Source organism: Acomys russatus, chromosome 9, assembly GCF_903995435.1.
Source record: "Acomys russatus chromosome 9, mAcoRus1.1, whole genome shotgun sequence".
Taxonomy (NCBI): Eukaryota; Metazoa; Chordata; class Mammalia; order Rodentia; family Muridae; genus Acomys; species Acomys russatus.
This window is the reverse complement of record NC_067145.1, coordinates 52,530,539-52,545,606: the sequence shown is the minus strand read 5'-3', so window position 1 is coordinate 52,545,606 and position 15,068 is coordinate 52,530,539. Positions and strand designations below refer to the sequence as shown.

General features: G+C 45.0%; 2 protein-coding genes across 5 annotated transcripts in view; one reads left to right on the top strand and one right to left on the bottom strand.

Moving 5' to 3' along the window:
• Positions 1–15,068, top strand: part of Prpf18 (pre-mRNA processing factor 18) — an 807,949-nt gene that overhangs the window by 635,551 nt on the left and 157,330 nt on the right. The window lies entirely within an intron of this gene.
• Positions 11,963–15,068, bottom strand: part of Bend7 (BEN domain containing 7) — an 83,244-nt gene continuing 80,138 nt past the window's right edge. For all 3 annotated transcript variants that reach the window (XR_007831193.1, XM_051151331.1, XM_051151332.1), the window contains exon 9: positions 11,963–13,143. Coding sequence is in view for 2 of the 3 variants with exons in the window: in XM_051151331.1 (XP_051007288.1) it covers positions 13,082–13,143 (62 nt within the window). In the remaining variant the exon portion in view is untranslated. The remainder of the gene's footprint in view (positions 13,144–15,068) is intronic.

The following is a 15,068-nucleotide window of genomic DNA, read 5'->3' as shown; positions in this document are numbered from 1 at the left end:
ATTTCTGCGGCGAGACCCACACGCCATCCTCTGCAGGTCATGGTGGCTCACAAAGGGAACAAGACCATTGATGAGAATTTTGTAACAACTGCATTTCCTGGAACACTAGTTCTGGAACACAGAATTCTGTAGTGAAATGAGTTTATAAAGTACTGCAACCAACTGTTCCTTCCTGGAGCGTCACAGTTCAGGAGGCTCCGCGGGCCAGATATGCTCCACCGCAGCTTTCTAAGGCTTAGGAGGTCACAGATGTCTTTTGTCCCATAAAATCTACTACAATCCTACAAGACGGTGGCTGGCCCATATCGTCTATTCAAGTCCTATAAAATGGTGTCAAGATTTCCAATTGTGCAGAATAAACTTCATTTAAAAAAAAAAAAACCCAGTGTCTTGTTATGTAGCCCAGGCTAGCATATTAAAAAAACAGTGTCTTGTTATGTAGCCCAGGCTAGCGTCCAACTTGTGGTCTTTCTGCTCTAGCTTCTCATGAGCTGGGATTGCAACCCCTCGGAGATGTAGCTCAGTGGTAGAGCACTTGACCCTATGCTGGCATTACATGTGTGTTCCGTCATGCTGGCTGAATTTCGGAATTCTTTAAGGCATTTCCTATGGTCTTCTAACCACGTCAATTGAGGCTTCATCTACCGTGACTTTGTAGGTACACCCAAGTTTTGCCAAATGGACACTGTTCCCAATGACAAGTTTCTAAGACCCACGTACACCTGCCCTTTCTCACCAGCTAATTTATGGGTGACAGCCCCATTTCTTATCCTTCCACAAACATCCTTTTCCTTCTTCAAGACCCAGCTTGAGAGTCCTCTTCCACAGAGCCTTCCGATAGCATCTTGACTCCTGGCACTCCCACTTTTGTGAATCATTCTGGACTCACAAGGGACAGTAGTGACTCAGTGTCAGGGGTCATGGGGCAGGACATCACATGCTATGGCAGGCCATGGTGATGTTCACAACAGGAACAGATCCACTGACTCGGGTTTGCCAACAGTCTGGTGTTAGTCCTAGGAAAAGCATTCCATAGGAAAACAAGTTTGGAAAATGATGTTTTCCATACATCTTGCAAAATCACTCAGTCCTTTAGTGTGTCTCCTTGCAAAAGTTCCCAGAACTTCCCTGTCTCTCCAAGGCTTGCAGGTCTATCCCTTGTCTCCTCACTTAACCCAGCAATGCGGTCAGCACTGTGATAAGGTCTTTCTAAGTAGGAGGCCCTGAACACTCTAGTGACACAACAGATAATGGTCATTTTGAGTAATGTTTTATGGGAATAATTTGATTTTATCTCTATCTGCCACTGCCTGACCACCTGGGTATAATGTCTGTAAGAGTCAGGGTCATTCTGCAAGGCAGAGAGATAGTCAAGGCAAAGTGAGCTGGATCTGTGAGTCTCTAGAGCATTCATGGGAGGAGAAGAGAGAGAGAGAGAGAGAGAGAGAGAGAGAGAGAGAGAGAGAGAGAGAGAGAGAGAGAGAGAGGAGAGAGGAAAGAAGAAAAAGAGAAAGGAAGATGTAGCTGTCTGTAACTTGGGAAGGAGGCTGACAGGCTGATCACATGGACTGACCACAAGGCTGAAGGAGTGAGAGATTTCTGGTTCAGGTTCTGGCTGTGCCTCTAAATCTTTCTCGTCTTTCTTGGCTTCAATTCCAGCCTTCATGTGGAGGCTGAGGGTTGAATATCTTCTGTGTCTTCAATGTCTGTCTCATGTCCAGGAGTTTCCTGAGGTGTTGACACTTTCAGATGCTTCTGTGATCCACTCAGATTTCTCCATCCACAATAGAGGGGGTAACTTTAAATCTTCTTCAGTTCATTAGAGAAGAGAACCCCACATTGCTATGGTGAGTCTTAGGTCATGTTCTACTCATGGCTGTGCCAAGAGCTGTTCTCATCCCCCTGCAAACTTTAAAGTGTACCAGGATCACCAGAGAGCTTGCTACAACACATGGGAACATCAATAGAACATCTGCCACAATGGGTCTGGCGTGGAGGGTTTACAGTTCTAACCACTTCCAAGCCATGCTGATATGACGGATATAGGGGTGACATCTGAAGGGTCTCTGTTGAATGTCCTCACTTCCTTTTGTCACCTCAGCAAATATCTCTGCAGTAAGGAGAGATCTCCCAATAATTTTGGTGGTGTTTGACAGTAGGGGGATAGTTTGGCTTCCACCTAATTCCATACTCTCCCCTCCCCCAGGTCTTTGGGTGGCTAGATGGAGAAAGAAAAGAACTAATGCTAGAACCAATGTTCAAACTTTCGTCATTATGACTTCCCGATTCTCCTTTTCAGCGACTTGGCTGTTTTCGCTTGGACATGGATTAGTGAAAGACACACAACAAACATATCAGAAGTGGCTGGCCAGCCTCTTTCTGGCAGAATGTTGGGGACATTTTTAATGAGATGGTTGGAGTAATGCATACAGCAAGGCCAGGCAAGTAACAAATACCTGATGCTTTCTTAGAAGCACACCCCAAGGAACAATCCACAGCACTTGGGTTTTGGGTTCTGTTTTGGCTCATCATTAGTTCCATGGTTTTGAGAAGCAATCATTCTTTTTTTGTTTTTCGAGACAGGGTTTCTCTGTGTAGCCTTGGCCATCCTGGACTCACTTTGTAGACCAGGCTGGCCTCGAACTCACAGCGATCCGCCTGCCTCTGCCTCCCGAGTGCTGGGATTAAAGACGTGTGCCACCACGCCCGGCTGAAGCAATCATTCTTAATGCAGTTTCCTTACCCATAAAGTGAAGATGGCAAGAATAGTCCTGATAGGCTCATAGTAGAGGAGAAGATGCTGGCTGTAAGATACTTAGGACAATGCCTGGTTGCTAAGAAACAGTAAATCTTTGCACCAGTGCCTGGTCCAATGCTATTATGTGAAATAAGCACCATGATGGAGAGTCATACAAGAAGACCCTCACTGAGGTTATTCTGGGTTCTTCTTACTTCATTTCTTCCTTCTCTTCTTCCTCCCCCTCCTCCTCTTCCTCCTCCTCCTCTGTCTCCTCCAAGTTAGGCTCCACTAAAACAGGCAGTAAAACCGGAAAACTGGCACCACACGCATTGAGTTTCAGTGACTCCAATCATGTGACCTGACACAAGTCCTCTCATCCGTGACATGGGGAGCACAGCACCTATTTCCCCAGGTGGCCTGGAGGATCAGCTGAGTTAGCCTACAGGACTAGAGCATGAGAGGAATGCTGGACGGCCTATGTGTCTTGTAACATACCAGCCGGGACATAGAGAGTTGGTACCACATGTTGGGCATGAGAGTTTCTATTGTACTGTTCCTTGTGTGTGTGGTTATGATAGAACACTACTCAAAAGCAAAGTGGGTAGGAAAGAATTGGCTTCATCTTGTACTTCCAGGTCACTGTCTATCTGGAAGTGGTGGGGAAGTTAGGGCAGGAACTCAAGGCATGAACACGAAGGCAGGGCAGTTGTTATTTCATGGAGCGTTATTTCTGGCTGGGGAACTGACAGCCACAGGAGTACATCGCAGGAAACATGGAAGGTAACGCTTGTTGCTAGCGGCTGGCTCACTGGCTCAGAGTTAGTTAGCTTTTTAAAATACATTCCATTCCTGCCAGCTAAGATAATATTACCCACAGGGGGCTTTCCCCATCAATTACTAACCTAGGTGGTCCTCCAGCAGACTTGCTCAAAAGCCAATCTGCTCCAGGTAATTCTTCAATGGGGCTTTTCTTCTCTGGTGACAGGTAGGCTAAATAAGGCATTCCTGAGTATGGGTTTTTGTCTCCCCTCACCCCCCGCCCCCTACACATCTCAGCATGTGTTAGGCTGGTGCAGAATTGCACAGATGAGAAGCCAGAAGAGAACTACTGCCAGGCCAGGACACATCAGGTCCCTGGTCCCTTGTGTTACAACCACCCACTTTAAATTTTGTTTTCTTGCATTGTTCTCAAAAATCCCAAAGACCTTTGCGCCATCATTGTCTTTTGACTGATGTGTCAGATGCCTTCACAGTTGCAATGGCTTTCTTCTCACTTTGCTGTTGGGTTATATGGTTACTGTTTAAGATTTTGACAAATTTCAAAATGGTGTCCCAAAACTTGTACCACTTTGTATTATACTCAACAGCGGTGTCTGAGGAGTATGGTGTCCGAGAACTCCAATTTCTCCCATCTCGCTAATGCTTGTTAACTTCTTTTTGTTGCTTATAAACAACCCAATCATTGTGAAGAGGGGATCTCACTGTGATTTTTTACTTCTATTTCCCTGAGGATGGTGAGCATCTTTTCACATACTCGTTGAGCTTGCCCACTGTGCATATTCCTGAAGAAGACTGTTCAAATATGTCGCCCATTTTAAATTAGGCATTTGCCTTTTTTATTTCCAAGTTCAGAAGTGCTTTACATAGTCGGAACCCAAGGCTTTTCTTATGACATGATCTGGAAACATATTTCCCCATTCTGTGAGGTTTTCCTTTTCAATGTCTGCTTATGTGTGATGCACACATGTGTGTGTTGTATGTACTCATGTGTGCCCATGTATGTGGCGGTGATAAGTTGACATCAAGTGGCTACTTCCTTCAGTTGTGCTCCCTGGAACTTGCTGAAGCAGGAAGGCCTCTTTCAGAACTCCAAACCTGCCGATTTGGTTCCTCTCACCAGCCAGCTTGCCCCAGGACTCTGCAACAGCACCCTCCCAATGGCCGAGGTGGGCCACCATACAGGCCAGCTTCCAGGTGGCTCAGCGGAACTTCAGCCCTCACACCTGTACAGCCCTTTCCACAGGCCATTCTGTGAGTCTCTGTCAGGTTCTTGATACTCCGCACAACATAAAAGCTTTTTGTTCCTCTGATGTCCAACTTACTAATTTTTCTTTTGTCATTTGTGATTTTGGCCTTATATATAAGCAACTATTACTTGACCCTACAGGATGAAGATAATACGTCTATATTTTCTTCAAAGAGCTTTACAGTTGAACTTACTTTGAGTTGATCTTTGTAAATGTTTAATTTTTGTATTTAACCAATGACTTCATCACTTACCCTCGACACTATCCTCTTCACACCAGTTAAAATGGCACCGGTGGCATGAATAATACTGTCCCAGCCATCTATTCTTCTTCTTGTATTTGAACCAGTTTTCCTAAACACAGAGCCACCCACTTCAAGGCTCTGTGTCCTACCCTTGTTTGCTGCTTGGTGTAGCCATTTGATTTAAGTTCTGGTCCAGGAGATGTAAGCACAGCAAAACACATAAGCCCTAGAGGGGATTTTTTCACAAAGAAGTAATTTCCTCTTTGCTAACCTTGCCCTCCTCTCCAAGGCTTTGGTGCACACGCATGGGAGCCAGCTTCAAGGGCGCACACATAGGTGCCTAACGGGGTGACAGAAAAGCACAATGGATTGAACCATGTTTCTGGATGACCCCTGGATGACCCCCCTCACCCCCAGTATCAGATTGGGGGTCGGGGTGGGACTACTATTCATCCACTCAGCTTTGGGCTGTTACAAGTAGGATTTTAGTAAATCTACATTTTTCTGGGATGGTGGCTTTGTCATAGCAGCTTATATGCTATGCTGAATCTTGTGCCACCTTTACTGTATATTTATATAGATTAGGTTTTATCTTATGTCTTCCCTCCCACCCCAGTGTGTGTTTGTGTGCACGCCCACATGTGTGCATGCTGAAACCAGAGGACAGCCTTAGATGCTGTCCATCTTGTTGAGACAAGGTGTGTCACTGGCCTGGGCTTGTCAGCTGGGTGAGGCTGGCTGGTGATCCCTAGGATCAATTTTACTCTGTCTCTGTCTCCCCAGTGCTAGGACTACAAGATCACATCACCAGGCTCAGCTTTTGAAATTAGTTTCATTTGTTTGTTAAACACGGGTAGTGGAGGTACCCAGCTCTTCCTGCTTTCACAGAAGCATCTGAGTGACCTAGCCATCTTCCCAAGCCAACATCTACTTATTTTCAGATGGCAGTCCAAGTTCCCATTTCTGTAGTTTTACAAAATGTTTAACTTGTAGGTAGTTGAAGTCTCTCACGTTCTTAAAAACCCATTTGGTTCTTAAAACCCATAAGTCAATAGTCTTCTGGACTAAATTTGTCTACTTTATCCTCTCTTTTTCTGTTCCCAAAGCACCTATATTTTCATTTTCTTCTTTTTTCTTTCTTCCTTTCTTCCTTCCTTCCTTCCTTTCTTTCTTTCTTTCTTCTTTCTTTCTTTCTTTCTTTCTTTCTTTTTTTGGCTTTTTGAGACTGGGTCTCTCTGTGTAGCCTTGGCTGTCCAGGACTCACTTTGTAGACCAGGCTGGCCTCGAACTCACAGCAATTCCCTTGCCTCTGCCTCCAGAGTGCTGGGATTAAAGGTGTGTGCCACCACGCCCGGCTGTATTTTCATTTTCTAAAACCCTGTTACCACAAGAGATGGCTGTAACGGCACAATCACGGTGTGTGTCAAAGTCTCGAGCCTGGATACAGGAGTCAGTCTAATATTTACAATATATATGGTCATACCCATGACTGGCCAGCTAGGAACAACTCAGAAACTGATGCTAATGGGGTGGGAGAACAAACCGGAAAAGTGCAGGCATACCTCTTAACTACAAACAGGTATCTTAAGGAGAGCCAAACTTCTACACTTACCAGTCTGTTTTACAAGGGGCACCGTCGAAGGTCAGGAGGGGAGGGAGTGGGTATGATTACACGAGGCAAAGAGCTTCCCATCAGGGCAGTGCAGAAGAGACCCTGTTCATAGCCAGAGTGGGGCGGGGCCAGCGCACCACGTGTTAACTGAGTAACTGCTGATTTCCCTTATCAGGTGGTTAGACATGCATCGCCTTGGGATGATAGTTAATTTGGTACGGCCCCGGGTGAGTGCCCTCTATTATAACACTCTCTTTCCCTCTCATGCTGGAGTGTAGCAGAAAGCAGGTTTTCTAACAAAATATGCAATTGGCATCGGTCACTTACTTGTAACAATTTAGGATGCTCCATTTCTCCTGTAAAATTGATTTGCACTTCATAGTCACACCAAGGGCCCTCCACCCCTTTGAATCTGTCTCAGCTTTGAGTGGAAGCTTTCACATTAATGGGAAGAAAGAGAGCTGGTCAGAAAATGGTCACCATACTAGCATCAGCTGCACTTCTGGAAGGGTGACCCGAAGTATATCAGTCTCAAATTTAGGTTTTGAAATCTAATTTAATTTCTGGCTTAATGGGTATGTTGCCTGTATGTATCTCCATGTACCACTGTGTGCCTGGTACTGGAGTAGGCCAGAAGAGGTCCCCATATCCCTTGGAGCTGGATTGAGCCACTGTGCGGGTGCCAGGAATTGAACTGGATCTTCTAGATCAATAGCCAGTGCTCTTGACCACTGAACCATCTCTCTAGCCCCAAATTTTATGATTTAAAATGTCCAGCTTCTCAACGAACATATCTAAATGATATCAAGCAAGACAATGAAAAAAGCCTTTGCACATGAACCCAATTTGGGTTATCAGTTATATGTAAAGTGTTCTGGGTATTATACCATCTGGATTCTGTTTCTAGAACATTCTTTGGCCCTTTAATGATCATTCTTTGAAATGTTCATTTTCACTGATAACAAAATAAGCACTAAATATATATACATATGTATACATACATATGATATATATCTGTGCATGTTGATGTTTGGGGGGGTTGCACAATTACATGCACCTTGAGTTACAAAATACAAGAGTTGATCTGTGTACATACACAGCATTGGTTGAAATTCTGTGTTATGCAATTCTCTTAGGCCACCAACTGTCATAAGTTCGCCATTGTCTATGGAAGCAGTAGGTGGGTGACCGAGCATCCCACGTGATCTAAACTGTAGGATGAAAAAGGTTGGACAATACAGTGTGAGGTCTCTCATTTCATTGGTCGGCCTGCCTGGCCTTCCCTCACTCAGGGGCCAGTGCAGCATCATGTTGCCACTGGTCTGGGCCTTCTTGGGTCTCTGATAAAAGGTTCAGCATTTGGGTTGCTGTGAGGGGAGTTGCTTTCATCGTGGGCGGTGCTAGGTGGGAGGGTTTGGATCCTGAATGTCTTCCAGAGGTTCGTGTCTTGGAGACTTGGACCCCCAGGGCAGTTTTTAGAGGTGTGTGTGTGTGTGGGTCACTGACATGAATGGGCTAGGCAGAGATGGGCCTAGGTGGAAGAAGAGGTCATTGAGAGCTTACCTTCTAAATGCTCCCTTCTCTCTTCTGTTTCCTGTTTCCTGGCTGCTCTGAAGTGAGCAGCTCTGCCCTGCTATACTCTCTCCTCCATGATCCTCTGTGTCAACACAAGCCACAGCAGTGTGGGGTCTGTTAAGTGTCTGAAACTGTGAGCCAAAATACAATCTTCCTTTGCCAAGTTGAGTTATCTCAAGCATTTTGCCAAAGCAATGGAAAGATGAGTAATACAGCAGGAGACCACAACTTGCTGTAAGTAGGATGACCGCGTTGCATGTAACATTTCTCGCCGGTTCACCCTCCCTGGGAAAGTCGACTACAAATGTTTTTAGAGGGACAGCAATCTTAATGGCCTCACAGAGAGACCGCCTGACATCGAGGTCTAGATTCCAGTAGAACGTTAATAACCAAGTGCAGGCAAATGATTCTAGAGAGCATTAGGCCACCTGGGTGAGATGTCACTAGGTGGAGCCTGGCGGCTACTTGTGAGCAGTCGTAAGAACATCTTGATGGTGACAGATAGGCGAAGGAGGAACTGAGAGAAATGTATGCGCTACAGATTGTAACTGCTTCTGGTCTGGGACAGAGCTTGCTAGTTTAAATCCCCTCCTTTCTGGGAAAGTTGTTTACAGATACAAATGGGACTTGAACACACTGTTTCCCAGGAGGTTCTGCCGTATGTCTGGCTTGATCTTGTGCAGTTGTTGTACAGGCAACCACAGCTGCTGTGGGTTCATACATACCATGGTCTTCTCAAGTCCAAAGACAGCTTGGACAGTCCTCCTCAACCCCTGGCTCTTACTTTTTTTGTTCCTTCTTCCAAGAAATAAGGTCTTTTAAAAAATATATATTTATTTATTTATTAATTATGTATAGTGTTCTGCCTGCATGTACACCTGCAGGCCAGAAGAGGGCATCAGATCACACTACAGATGGTTGTGAACCACCATGTGGTTTCTGGGAATTGAACTCAAGACCTTTGGAAGAATAGGTGGTGCTCTTAACCACTGAGCCATCTCTGCAGCCCCAAGGTCTTTTTTGTTGTTGTCTTTTTCTTTCTTTCTTTCTTTCTTTCTTTCTTTCTTTCTTTCTTTCTTTCTTTCTTTCTTTCTTTCTTTTTTTCGAGACAGGGTTTCTCTGTGTAGCCTTGGCTGTCCTGGACTCACTCTATAGACCAGGCTGGCCTCGAACTCACAAAGATCCGCCTGCCTCTGCCTCCCGAGTGCTGGGATTAAAGGAGTGTGCCACTCCACTCAGCCTTGTTGCTGTTCTTATTTTTTGTGATCCTGGTATAGTTCTAAGCATGTTGTCAAGGGTCACAGATTGAATGAATGAATGTGCTAGAGTCTAGCCCAGACTCACCTGCTAGCCTCTGAATACTGCTACCCTGTTGCGGTATCTTAGCACAAATGACACCCCAGCTAGCATCCTCCATCCATCCTCCAGCTCAAGCTAGTCACTGAATTTTGTTTTCTCCTCTTGTGCTTGCATGTGGCTGGGTTTGCCCTGCAGTCCTTTTCTCTTTCCACAGTTCTCCCCACAGCGGACTGATGTCTACTTAATTCAAATGGGTCGACATAAGATAGTAACCAGAACCTTCTATTTAAACTGCTCCAGTGGCTGACCTGATGTCCTAATATCTTGGGAGGGAAGGACCCTGGTACAGTTTGGTGCCAAGTACCTCCCAAGTTTGGTCCTAGCCTCTCCCCCCACCCCAACCCCGCCCCCCATTGCACTTCAACCTGGTTGGCTGGAAACCGCCACAGGGTCTGATCTAGTTGTACGGGGTACATGGTGGAGCAGAACTTGAGTGTAGCTGGGAAATAAGTCCGTTGTCCTAGTCAAGCAGTTGATAAAGATGGGATGTGGGAGGATGCCTACGTCAGGCATCCCCTTCTGGTGGATCCTCCTACTGGGGACATGCCCTTGCATTGGAAAGGCTGCCCTTGCATTGGAAAGGCTGATAGAGTCCTTCTGCTAGGGTACCAGTTCTTGCCAGCATAAGGGAGCAGGTGAATCCCAGTGGCCCTGGGCAGTAAAGCATCATATGGACAAACATTTTCATGGATACCAGGAGCCCATAAAAGAGGCACATGGCAGGACAGGGCAGCCTATGGCTGGCTCCCAGCTTCAAAGAGAAAACAGTGTGTGAAGACTTGCTGACTGTAGATTTTTCTTTCTTTCTTTCTTTTATTTTCTCTTTCTTTCTTTTTTTTTTCAAACTGCTCATTCTGCTGCCTCCCCCAGGCCCCCCTCCCCAGCTGCTATCTTAAGTAGCAGCCACCACTTGCCACCATGCCAGTTCTAAACATCTCAAAACCCCTTGGGAACTAGGTGTGGCCAGTACAAGTGAGGCACAGCGCCCCGCTGTGTTGAAGGAAGAGAACAGCAGTGCGTAAGCATTAGCAGCCATTTATACTGGGGAAGATTGATTTGGCCTTCTGGGTGTGTTGTTTCCATAGAAGCAAGGCTTAACCTTTTAAGTGAAGATTATAAGGCTACCTAATTCATTTAAAATTAGGCTTTGAGCATCTCGGTGCTTAGTGCCCAAGTGTTTCTGTGGGACTCGCTGTAGCTATTGATCCAACTGCCAGACAGAGCTGTGACTGTAGCGTCTACCAGGCTCTCACTCTGCTAGAAATCCGTTTGCTTTATTTGTAAACATAATTTCCCACAGAGGCATAATTCCTGAGAAAAACCATCAGAATATTCATAAACAGTTTTTAATTAATGAACAGCATTGCCTTCATAAACACAGGAAGACTGGGCTGGAAGCAAGACACGTGTGTGTTCAATTAAAGTAATTTATTGTATTTTTTTCCAGGATGGACAGAAAGGGCATCTTGGGAGTTGATATCACAACACAGTGTTACACACCATTTCACAACTAGCTTTGCATTGAATTCTTTTTAAAAGAACATTGTAATCTTAAAAAATCTGAATATTTACATTTTAATAAAACATATGTACAGAAGATTGAGACATATCATCCATCAATGTGGACTTTTTTTTTTCCTAAGAAAGCCTATAAAAAGGGTTTCTGAACAAAGCTGAACAGTAGTCACAGTAAGTTAACACAAATACAATGTAGACTTACAAAATATGGTTTTATCATTACAGTTTTGATCTGCCTTCCCAACTTGTCAATCCATTGCACTTATCTGTGAGCTGAACGATCCAATCCCTACCCTCCTCAAGTATTGAAAACTCCAAGTTCTCACCTAGGCTTGGAAGGAAGCATTATTTGAAGGTGTATAGTGCACAGCGAACAGGCCCACAGTTGTAAGTATATGTTCTCCCTGCACTAAAAAACTGAGTTCACCATCCTTTAATCGAGTGAAGCGCACTAATTCAGCTTTTCTGTTCCCCTGAGGAGCATTTCATTCTGGGAGGCAGAAGACAGTTTTTGTCAGAATCTACTACAGAATTAAGTGAACGTTCTGGTTTGTCTGTAGCTCATCAGACCACTCAATAAAACAAAAGGATTAGGACTTGCTTGGAAACAGAATCCAGTAACTGAAAGATATGATGGGAGTGATTTCTGAGCTGTCCGTGGAGCTTCCAGAGGAAGAGAAATAAAAGGTACACATCGTGGGACACTATGGTCCAGTTAGCAAGACATTTTGTCACATTCCAGGGACATCACATAGTGCCTTCACTGATTCGCTGGTCTCGACAGAACACTACTCTAGTCCCCCCCCATCTTTAGTGCTATATGTTCCGTGTGATGCGACACAGTACATGGACAGGGTCATAGGGACATCCAGGTTCTTCAGCTGGCTCTAGGCAACCTAGTTTTCAGTTCTCTCACTGGCAAAGCAGAGGCTGGGACTCGGTCCTTGAAGCACTAACGGTTGGTTTTTAAGGCATGGCTGAAACATGCTAGGGAAAAGGGTAATCTTTCTCATGGCGGTGGTTTTCATCCCTGGGGTTCTGGTCTGGGATCAGATGTGATCAATAGTCATGTTTCTTTTACAGCAAGTTTTGGCCTTTGTGTCAAGTGCCCAAGATTCAAGGTGATTTGCTTTACATGATAAATTAGGGATAAATGCAAGGTTTTCTAAATAAATGGTATTTTCAATGCATTATTTCATTAGTAAAAGAAACATGGAGGTGAATATTTCTGTAAAATAAATATCAACACAGCAAAGATTTCTTTGAAATAAACTCCAATTTTTTATCATATTTAGTTTTACATAAAGTAGAATGCAAGTGTATGAGGGACCAAATAAACTACAGAATAAACATGAAACAGGGTCAAAGCCATGGCTGCTCTGTTAATACCATTTTAAAATGCTTAATGGCTCCCAAGCAGATGGGTGCTAACTTTGAGTTACTATTTTTTTTTTTTGTCACTACATCATCATAAATTATGTGAAAGGTTTTTATTTCCTAAGAATTTGTACATCATTTGTACTTCTTCAGTTCCGAATGTCTGTTTCAGGTTATTAAGACTGATGTCATTCATAAATGACTTCACTGGCCAGGTCAGAGCTCTCCTGTCTCCCAGAACAACCGTTTTCTCCTCTGAGTGAAGAGAGGCCAGTTATCACTGCTTTGTAACCTCTGTCAGTCCTGGAAGAGAAGGTCTGCCCTGCATGCAGCTAAGCAATTTACAATAAAACAAATACATTTACAAAGACTGTGCATTCACAACGGGACTGTGAAGGAATAAAACCAGGAAGGGAAAGGCTTCTTTATGATGGGTCACACGCACTGGACTTTTAAAGGGTGATATCTTTAAGCATGATTTCTTTAAAAAAATTATGCCAAATTGGAGTTGTGATACCACACGTTACGAAGAAATTGTTCAGACAGGACAAGCCAGCACGAAACACCCACACTGCAGGAACCTCAACTGGATCTTTGAGGAAACGGAACAGTATTCTAAAACGCCAAGTCTAGGCAATGGATCCTGGCTCTGGGTCCTCTGGGGTCTCTCTCCTGGTGACAAATATATTACCTACAACAGAGACAAGAAGATAAGGGATGCTGCTTCTCCACGGTGGAGCTGTACATTTTATCACATGGCTGGGGCCTGGTGGGGAGCAGAGGAGAGGACCGAAGGCTCCAGGGTGGGGTACAGAGAGAGGAGTGGACTGGAGGCTCCAGGGTGGGGTACAGAGAGAGGAGAGGACTGAAGGCTTCAGGGTGGGGTACAGAGAGAGGAGTGGACTGAAGGCTTCAGGGTGGGGTACAGAGAGAGGAGAGGACTGAAGGCTTCAGGGTGGGGTACAGAGAGAGGAGTGGACTGAAGGCTTCAGGGTGGGATACAGAGAGAGGAGTGGACTGAAGGCTTCAGGGTGGGGTACAGAGAGAGGAGTGGACTGAAGGCTTCAGGGTGGGGTACAGAGAGAGGAGTGGACTGAAGGCTTCAGGGTGGGGTACAGAGAGAGGAGTGGACTGAAGGCTTCAGGGTGGGGTACAAGCCTGTACTGTCTTACTCAAGTCACTAAGCAGCAGCCTCAACTGTGCTAAATGAATAATTTCAAGAACTAGGAGTTTCTGATTTTTTTTTTTTTTTTTTAGAAAGCCCATGCACACACATTACCACCATTAGTGATATACTGCTCAGCAATAGAAAACAGCTAAATATGATTTACCTGAAAACACTATTAAAGAGCCAGCAATGCACGTGCGGACTTGGATAGAGTGGGGAAAAAATGCTTCTCAGGTGAAAACCAAGGAACTCAGGAGAAAAATTCTGTTTACTCAATCTCCATTAGATAAGCAAACCAAACAGAGAAAAACTGAGTGTGTGGAAACACCAGTACCAGCTGTCTCTGAGTAGTGAGATTAAGTAAACTTTCTTATTTATGCTCCCTAAAACATTACAGACACAAAAGGATGACAACTGATAATGTAAATTACTAAGTCCAGACAAATATTACTCTATTCAAACTCAGAGGCCTCATCTTCAAATCGAAAAGGAACTATTTTGACAGACTTTATACGATTTTTTTGTAAATGTCAATTTACAATTCCTGATCCAGCACCCCCTCCACATCCATGCCACAGTGTGGAGGGAGCTGCTTCTATCTCTCACCCTTGTCTGAGGGCAGGGATGTGTGCACCGGACCCCAGGACAGTGCCGGCTGCTGCTCAGAAGGCTCACTGAACAACAGGTTAACACGTTTCAGCAAGGTGGTCCACGCCGACAGTCCCAGAACTCTGGGAGGCGGAGGAAGAGGATCAGGACTGCAAAGCCAGAGGCCAGCCTGGGCTACATAAAACCCTTCTTGAGGTTTAGCTGTAGTAACTGGAACAAATGCCATGTGACCACCGGAATGTAATTCTACCCTGATCACTACAGGTTCGCAGCAACCCAGGGATCTTCCCTCCCCTCTCCCTGATAAAACAAATCTAAAGGAACAAAAAGGCAAAGTAATAAAAAGCTCCATCGAATCTTTACAAAGGAGCAACCTGTGTCAGCTCAGATACACAAGGAGCTGACTGTGGCTCTCCACATGTGGTTGTCTGCACAGTTCTGCTCAGTGAGGCTGAGCCCACTGCAGCTCTGTGTTTAAGACATGGAGTTCAGTGCTTTGGTTAGCTGGCTCAGAGCATGTGGAGGGGTGATCTGCAACAACGCTGCGGTCAGGGAGGCAAGCCTGGTCGGGGATTTTACTTTAGAAGACAACCATGAGCCGGGCGTGGTGGTGCACGCCTTTAATCCCAGCACTCAGGAGGCAGAGACAGGCGGATCACTGTGAGTTCGAGGCCAGCCTGGTCTACAAAGTGAGTCCAGGACATCCAAGGCCACACAGAGAAACCCTGTCTCGAAGAAACCAAAACAAAGGAAGAAGAAGAAGAAGAAGAAGAAGAAGAAGAAGAAGAAGAAGAAGAAGAAGAAGAAGAAGAAGACAACCATGAAGCCTGCTACCGGCT